The sequence below is a fragment of the Eptatretus burgeri genome, chromosome 2 (genome assembly GCF_056783735.1).
Source record: "Eptatretus burgeri isolate ZD-2024b chromosome 2, Ebu_testis_v1, whole genome shotgun sequence".
NCBI lineage: Eukaryota > Metazoa > Chordata > Myxini > Myxiniformes > Myxinidae > Eptatretus > Eptatretus burgeri.
In genome coordinates this window covers 12,376,137-12,385,479 of record NC_140962.1, presented here as the reverse complement: position 1 = coordinate 12,385,479, position 9,343 = coordinate 12,376,137, and the positions used below count along the sequence as shown (strand labels likewise).

The window sequence follows — 9,343 nt, the reverse complement described above, 5'->3', positions numbered from 1 at the left end:
ACTCCCATTCATCTCTTAATATTTCACCATATTTAAACAACCTGGGCTTCGCAGATGGTTTTTTTTTACTGGTTTCAGCTACCTTTGCTTGACAGATGGTGCATGACATGGGTTTACTGTGATAATATTGTTTATCCTCTTCCATCTCTGCCATTCCCCTCCCGAAAGCCAAGGGATTTAATGCAGCGATGTCTACATTTGCTCATTAACTGATAGCATGCATTAAATTAAATGCATATTTGGCTCAAAATTCCTGAAATGTGCGATTAAAGTATTATTTTTAACTGACTGCTCATAAAAGCACCTGTTATTTTTCACAGTTTGCTCTTGTCAAGGTTTTCAATTGCATTGGATACTGCAACTGTATTGGCAAAGCGATAAACAAGAAGGAATTCCGTTCATGTGATCAGAGAGGGAAATATCATGGTGGTGTACCTCTCCCTTTGGTGCGAAGTGCGGCCCTAACTCAAAAGCAACAAACTGGAAGGGGGGCAGTGGGTCCATGGATGCATTTATTGTAGGGAAATGCTTGGTAGGTTATTTGAACAGAGCTGGCACATGCAGGATGTTTGGATGCTGTGTGGTTGGTAGAACGGGTGCTGGTAAAGTTCATCCCAATTATACAGGCCAAATGCTTTGGTTAATGTGGCAAAAAAATATCCCACCCACTTTATGTTTTTTTTTTTAATTTTTACACCGATCCATGTATATTGTATAAATAGCACATGTTCACATTGCTGCTTATTCACTCGACATAGACAGGTGGGTCGGACACACCACGGAAAGTGGACAACATGAGTAATGAAGACACAGTTGAGAAAACGAGGGTCTTTGTTTTATATGAGCTGAGATCTCATGAAGCTTGAAGACCTCATCCACATTCCATGATAAACATCATTGCTGCTGCTTCACTCGTTACCGAATGAGGCTTGCAAACCCATGCTCTCAGCCGATCTCACTCCTCACCCTAACAATTGGGTGGTTATGGTGGTGGTGGTGCTGGTGGTGGTGATGGTGCCATTGTTTCAGAAAGCAGACTTTACAAAAGCTCCAACGTGTTGCTTTGAAGGAATGGTTTTGGCGTAGGAAGAAAGAAGGGCTGGTAGAGCTTGGGTTGGGTTGGATGCAGCAAAGACTCGGGTCGCATTTCATTACTTTGCGGTCATCATCTGTACAAACTCTGGGGATGAGGAACGGAGCATGGGATGGATTGAATGGAGTCAAGGAAGGGAGGAGGTGGGGTCAGAGAGGGAAATTGGGGTTGAGAGGTAGCAGGAAGGAGAGAACGAGACACAAAATGCATGCGAGTGTGAATTGCAAGCAAAATGGCTTTCATGAAAAATTAAATTGAACGTTTTAATTAAAAAATAATAATAATAATAATAATAAAAAATTCTATATTTTTACAAAGCAAACCACATTGAGGTGTTTTTAGTGTTCCCAACTCTACCTCGAATGGTTGCGATGGAAAAGAGAGGGACACCCTGTTTATATGCGTGAATGCTACTCTTTCAAACGAGGTCACCATATACATCGGGGGAGAGATTGTGTAATATTTGCACGTAGGACTCTTCATCGGGCAAGGAATAACATGACAACTGCTGCACCCACCCCTGCTGCTCGGAGACATAAACCTTGATGAATACAAAGTTAGTATCTCAAAGCAGAAGGCTCATGCAAATGCTCCGGAAAATAAAGCAAATGTACAACAAATATTTTCTCTCTCAAACAATAAGCTTTTGTTGTTTCCCCCAAACTTTACCCTCCACTCCCCAATTCAGGTTTCATCCAACCAGATTGGGTTTGCTGAAAGGGAGGACAAAAAAAACAAAAAAAAAACCTTGCAATACTCGGATTTCAGGGCATATTTGGGAATAACGCTTTACTGCGTTTATTACAAACATCCGTACCCATTCCTGCACTGTGGAGTTCAGGAATTCCTGCTCCCCGAGTCCCAGCATAGAGTACAGAAATAGAACAGAAGCAGCTCCCTCATGCACCCCCCCCCCCCAAAAAGAGACTCACTAGCAGATTCACAATTTTACCAACAAAGCCAATACCTTCGTAATTGACCTGTCCATCTCCGTCGATGTCTGCCTCTCGGATCATCTCGTCAACCTCCTCGTCTGTGAGTTTTTCCCCAAGGTTGGTCATGACATGCCGAAGCTCTGCTGCACTGATGTAACCATTTCCGTCCTGTGTGGAGGAACAAACAGGACAACATTGTGCCTCGCTCACAAAACTACAGTCTCCCAATTGATTCGATACGACTTGTTTGTTAGACGCTGCGGAAGTCGATTATTCGTTTGTTTATTTATTTAATTATCCACTTCCCGTGTGCTCGATTCCCACGAACCGGACTTCATGGCTCGCCCATTCTATTGACCACGGCGCAAATGAGGATTGCTGTGGACAATTACTCGAAGGATTAACCTCTCCATCCATCTTCCCCCATTATCCCTCCAAATTGATCGCTCTGCAGTGCGAGCGCTTAGCATGTTGGACCTCTTCAAGGAGTCCAAATTTCATTTGCCACTCCCAGCAATAATGGCACGAAACACAAGTTCAAAGGTCCAGCTCTTAATCTGAGCAAAAGCCATAACTGTGCTTTTTGCCATTTTTCATTGACAATTGGGAACGAAGCTAATGGAATGATGAATGATAAATACCAGAAGGATTATTTGAAAAATGAATCATTTGAGGAAATTAGGACAATTACCTCGAAAGTATTTTTTTAACAAAGGCATGGTGGAATGGTCAATGGTGGATAACATGAAAAACAACTTGTTAGGTTGAGGAATCCTTCATAATTATGGACACAATTTCAGCTCTGGTTTCCTGCAGTTATTACAGGACCTCCCCTCAAGATCCATTACCTTGTCAAACACCCTGAAAGCCTCTCGGATCTCCTCCTCACTGTCCGTATCCTTCATCTTCCGTGCCATCATTGTCAAAAACTCGGGGAAGTCAATGGTGCCATTACCTGAAAAGTGATAGGTGTTACTTTTCAACCACAACATTGTCTTTGTTAACGGCAGTGAATATCAGTGTTGTCTCCAGCAGATGAGTATCTCTATCTGTTTAGTTTGTGAAGATTTGATAATTCCCCTCTCCATTGTTATGTGCAAAGCCTGGTGTTGGCTTAGTGGTTCAGGTGGTTGGCTGGAGATGTTAGGGTCCTGAGGTTCAAGCCCTGTTTTCCCCTGAATTAACACTGGGTGGGATTGACGCAGCCTGTTAATCCCTTTGAGGTTGGTGAAATGAGTACTCGTTGTACTGGTATAGGGGCACAGCATCGGTAGCATAGTTGTGCCCCAACAAAATGATTGCTACCTGGCAGCCATGCTGCCATACACAAGAAGAAGATTGTTATGTGCTTGGGACTCCCATGGCAATTCCCCAAGATGAATTCAAGAGGGCCTTGGTGAGTTGAAGCCTTCTCTCCCTTCTATTTCCATTCTCAATCTCTGAAAAGAGTTAAAAGTCTTATTTTGGAGAAGAACCTATATATATATATATATATACATATATATATATATATATATATATATATATACACATATATATATATATATATATATATATATATATACATATATATATATATATATATATATATATACACATATATATATATATATATATATATATATATATACACATATATATATATATATATATATACACATATATATATATATATATATATATATATATATACACATATATATATATATATATATATATATATATACACATATATATATATATATATATATATATATATACACATATATATATATATATATATATATATATATACACATATATATATATATATATATATATATATATATATATATATATATATATATATATATATATATATATATATATATATATATATATATATATATATATATATATATATACACATATATATATATATATATATACATACACATATATATATATATATATATATATATATATATATATATATATATATATATATATATATATATATATATATATATATATATATATATATATATATATATATATACATATACATATATATATATATATATATACATATACATATATATATATATATATATTTTTTTTTTAGTCAATGTACAAATGATTGATTCAGGAAGGGTAAAATATTTGGGGAGATTTGTGATGAGGTCGAAGCACCACCGAATCTGGTTCACACGTTGGACCTGAGCCTCCTCTTGCTTTACTGACAACCTTTTTCCAGTGTGTGGTGAAGTTATCTCATCAAAACGTCTTAGTAAGGGGCCATATACATATTACATGTGTTGGTGAAGGTCAAACATTCATCTGCTCTTATGTGAGTTACATGTCGATTGTGTCAGAATATCTGTCTGACACACACACACACATACACACACACACACACACACACACACACACACACACACACACACACACACACACACACACACACACACACACACACACACACACACACACACACACCAAAGCTTTTGAACAAATTCCATAGGATCATTTTCATTCCATAAGAATCGACAATTGAAGGGGTGAAGAGACGTGAGGAAAGGATGGATGATGGGTATTTGGTGAAGGGGGGGGGGGTGGGGGGAAGAAGACTTTTGGACCGGATGGAATGGAACGGCCAGAGATTCTCGAGGGGTGAGAAGGTGTGGATTTTACAAATTCCAATAATTTTGAGTATGTAATACATAGATGGTGCCCAAGCTGATGAACTCCATTGTGAGCAACATAAGCATTGATTGCCATTGTACACAGCTTCCCCTCATCCCATACCAATCGAGTTAGTTTGGTGCCGACTCAAAAGGCTTTGAAGGCATTCCATGCAAAAATCAAAAGAATCGACTAATTCAAAGTCGTAAAATTGGACTTTATGGCTCAAGTGAGACTCGACCGGAGCCCTTATGATGGCTGCCCGGGGTACTTTGTTTCTTTTCCCCATTAAGCAGTTTGGTTTTTGTTGCCATCACAGACGAAGTGGCATTCTCTTGGTGTTCGGTTATCTAGAAGATTTCCTTTACAGACAGATGTAAAAGAAACGATGTTGATGATTAGGGATCAAAGCGAGATGAAAGCTAGCCACTTAGAACACGTGATGTTTACCTACCATCTGCATCGACTTCGTTGATCATGTCCTGCAGCTCTGCCTCGGTGGGATTCTGACCCAATGACCTCATGACCGTTCCCAGTTCCTTTGTTGTGATGGTTCCATCGCCATCCTTGTCGAACAGCGAGAAGGCTTCTTTGAACTCTACAGACGAACGGGGCATCACACAGCACAATGCCAAAGTTTGTCGGTTGCACTTGTTAAGCCGATGCCTACAAGCTACAATATACCAAGTCTGAACGCAAATTGAACATCCTCACCGAGTCACCAATTCCAAACTTTTGTGATTAAAAACAAACAAACAAACAAACAACCCCCCCCCCCCCAAAAAAAATCCACTCTTTCTCCACTGCCAATCAGGCCACAAAACTACTGTGACGACTACTAGTACAAAAAAAACACTACTTCTATGAAACAAACCAAAAAAAAATAACCAAACAACAAAAAAATCCACTACTACTACTACTACAAAAAGAACAAGCAACAAAAAATATCCACCGTTTTCACACTGCAAATCAGGCTACAAAACTACTAAACAAACCAATCCAAACCAAAAAAACAAAAAATCCACTTTATCACTGCAAATCAGGCCACAACACTATTACTACCACTACTAAACAAACAAAAAACAACAACAAAAAATCCACTTTATCACTGCAAATCAGGCCACAAAACTATTACTACCACTACTAAACAAACAAAAAACAACAACAAAAAATCCACTGTTTTTCCACTGCAAATCAGGCCACAAAACTATTACTACTACTTCTAAACAAACAAAAAACAACAAAAAAAATCCACTGTTTTCCCCACTGCAAATCAGACCACCACCACTACTACTACTACTACAAAACAAACCCCCCCAAAAATCCACTTTTTCCACTGCAAATCAGGCCACAACACCACCACCACTACTACTACAAAACAAACCAAAAAAAAATAACCAAACAACAAAAAATCCACTTTTTCCAATGCAAATGAGGACACAATACTACTATTACTACTACTACTACTACTAATACTACACAAAAATCCATTTTCCATTGCAAATCAGGGCACAAAACTACTACTACTACTAAACAAACAAAAACTCCAAACAAAAAAAAATCCACAGTTATTTCCACTGCAAATCAGAGCACAACACCACCACCACCACCACTACTACGACTACATGATGCAGAGTTATGGGTAGCACCACAACCTTTGAGCCGTAAGCTCAGGTTCAATTCACAGCCAGACGAGAAACCATCAGATTTGTGTTTTGCGGAAAACAAAAATACGCCGTCCCTCGGATGGACAAGCTGGGTGTCCCATCTGCTCGCATTAGCTGGTGGCCATTAAATATCCCACGATGTCTTTCGCAAAGAGTCGGCGAATCATCACCGCCACCCAGAACCAGTTCCTAAAAGACGTGCCAAAAAACCTATTCCAGCTGACCCAACAAGATGGCATGAATTGGGGGCGTTAAGTAGTGGTAGCATACCGCTCCCTCTACCCTATAATCCTAATGCTGATGTGTTCCAAGGAAATGTGCGCACGGTTATAATTTGTATCCAGTGCAGAATTTCCAAAAGAACCAGTGTGGCGATGAAATGGCTCCAAGCTCATGAGATCCAATTTCTAAACAATGATCCATTTGTGTAATGCATTATGCAGCCTCCTGCACTCGGTTTCACGGTCCCATTTGATTACACACCAAATCATCAAACGTTACTGATTGTGATGCTGAAAAGCAATTTACAACACGCTGCATTAGTGCGCACTGTGCCCTTGGATGTTTGAAAGTTTCAATGTTTTACCGTCTTGGCTCGCAATTTCTTGTCGTTACAGGCAGGAGAGAGAGAGAGAGAGCTCAGTTCGTAGCAAGCCTGCTCTCGCCTTCCGTGCTATCCGGCAACACCGACACGAGTCCATCCTACTGAGGTCTGGTGCAGTGCCTGCACGAGGAGCTGCATGGTGGAGCACGCCGTCCTTTCGTGTGGTCGTCCGGTCAGTTTGACGGTCTTCGATGTGGACGTTAATGGGATCTCTTGGCATCTCTTAGCAACAGTCGGACTTTGGGCGAGCCAGCACCCTGGTTGACCAATTTACTCTTTGGGATCGTTGCTGGTGTATACAACTACAGTACATACGATGGTGCCCCCCCCCCCCCATGAATGATGATCCTTAAATAGAGAAGGACATCAAGGTGATGCTCTTTGTCAACAACCACAATCAGTTTTAGTGTTTTCAAATCTCTTGAACTTGGGTACGTGGTACTTGGTACGTACAAAACAGCACGTCCTCCCCTCCCATCCGTGCCCACTCAGACAAAGGCCTCTAAACGACCGGGTAGCGACAAGGTCGGCCCCTTGGGGGAATACGGGGAATGATCGTGAGTCTTACCTGCAATTTGCTCTTCGGTGAGTTGGTCCGCCTGGGAAAGGCAAAGCACTCTGCGTTAGTGCGCACACCACGTGATGGAAAACACCGCCATGCCCGGCTCGTACATAACCAGGGGCCGCGCCATATGGCCTTCGGGACACGTCTACGCTCCTGGCTAAAAGGTGTGTCCCGTGTTACCTGTGCAGTCTCGGCAAACAAAACCTTTTGACTCTTGGTCGATGACGTCAGTACAACGATGAATGATTCACGCGGAGGTAAAGTTTGTTCAGTCGCAGGTGCGAGGGGGACACAACAGGGCAAACTTTGGAACCTGATCGGTATCATCCGTGTCACCCTCACTCATTACTCATTCCCTCGCGTCCATGGGTGGGGGAGAGGGGGAGAGGGGGGAGGGCGGCACGGACCGGCCATGCAACCGGTCCCTCCGTTCACCCGAGTTTATACCATGTCCGAGTCTCCATTGTTCGTCCCATCACCGGACATTTGCGAGAAGAGAGAGAGAGAGAGAGAGAGGGATGTCGATCCGATGGCTGATTAACATTCACAGGTCGGATCGATACGGATCGAATGTTCGTAAACTTGATGGCCGATCGGGTTCTGATGATCACTCAATCGCTGGTACTTTGGAACGACTCCTGATCCGAAAATTATCATATTAGATCTCATCAGCATCCTAAGCAACGGTCTCATTGCTCATCAGACCCTGTTGTGAAATCACGATGTGCAGTTCATACACACACACACACACACACACACACACACACACACACACACACACACACACACACACACACACACACACACACACACACACACACACACACACACACACACACGATAAATCACAATAAAGCAACAAAAGGAACATATCGTAAGCAGTAACCAACGGCTATTTCCCACGGCGGTAAAGGTGGTAATTTGCGGTAAAGCACAGATGTGCAAGCAAGGACGACAGGACGACAGGACGACAGGACAGCCCTTGGTGTACAAGGGAGAGTGCTCGTGGACGTGTTCGCATCGGCGGTTCGTGCGCTGCGACACGACCGGGTGTTGCTGCAACAACAGATGCTGCGATTTGGGTCCGCGTGCACGAACAAACGTACGTACGTACATCGACACGGACCTCGGGCGCACACGTGCACACGCACGGACGACGAACGGACGAACACAATCGGGCAGCGAGCACGAAAAATCACGCGAATGGACCTGGATGTGCGGCGGTCGACGGAAGGATGCACGAACGGATCAGGACGCGGACCGCGCACGGACACACGTGGACCAGGCACGGACACACGTGCGGGTCGTACGAGGGCCCGACGGGCACGGGACTTACCATGGCCGTGCCGCTGAGTTCGCTGCCTGCAGTTGACCCGAGTCCCGGCGGTTTCTCAGGGCTCGCCCGCTATATAGCCCGAGTGGGGCGGGTTCGTGCGGCGCGCGGTGCAGGCGGGGCTGCGATGCGCGCGACGCGGCACGAGGCCGCTTCCCGCACGCACCGACTCCTTAATCCGTGCGGCACCTGCAGCCGCTCCCAGCACCACGCGGGCGACGACACGGACGTTCCGCCGCCGAGCTGTGTTGCTTTGAGGAAGCTTCTCAATCTGTCCGATGCATATATAAATAAATAAATATAAATATATATAATATAATATACATGTGTGTATGTATATATATATATATATATATTTATATATGGAGGGTATAGCCCATGGTGGCCCGCAGGGCGCATCGCCTGCAATGCGTCAAACTGGGACGCAACGGTTACAACATCCCGCACTGCTGCACATCGCGGAATCCGGGGATTCCATGTAA

General features: G+C 43.0%; 1 protein-coding gene across 2 annotated transcripts; it reads right to left on the bottom strand.

Moving 5' to 3' along the window:
- Positions 1–813: 813 nt before the first annotated feature.
- Positions 814–9,044, bottom strand: LOC147031437 (calmodulin-1). 2 transcript variants are annotated; one of them, XM_085863110.1, is made up of 6 exons: positions 8,865–9,044; positions 7,532–7,562; positions 5,147–5,290; positions 2,877–2,983; positions 2,061–2,196; positions 814–1,180 (listed from the first exon to the last, which is right to left on the bottom strand). In XM_085863110.1, exons 1-6 carry the CDS (start codon positions 8,865–8,867, stop codon positions 1,152–1,154), a joined length of 450 nt encoding a protein of 149 aa, XP_085719236.1. In that variant the 5' UTR covers positions 8,868–9,044; the 3' UTR covers positions 814–1,151. The 2 variants fall into 2 exon arrangements, with proteins under 2 accessions (XP_085719236.1, XP_085719244.1); XM_085863118.1 differs by lacking the exon at positions 7,532–7,562 and having other exon boundaries at positions 8,865–8,887.
- Positions 9,045–9,343: the final 299 nt, after the last annotated feature.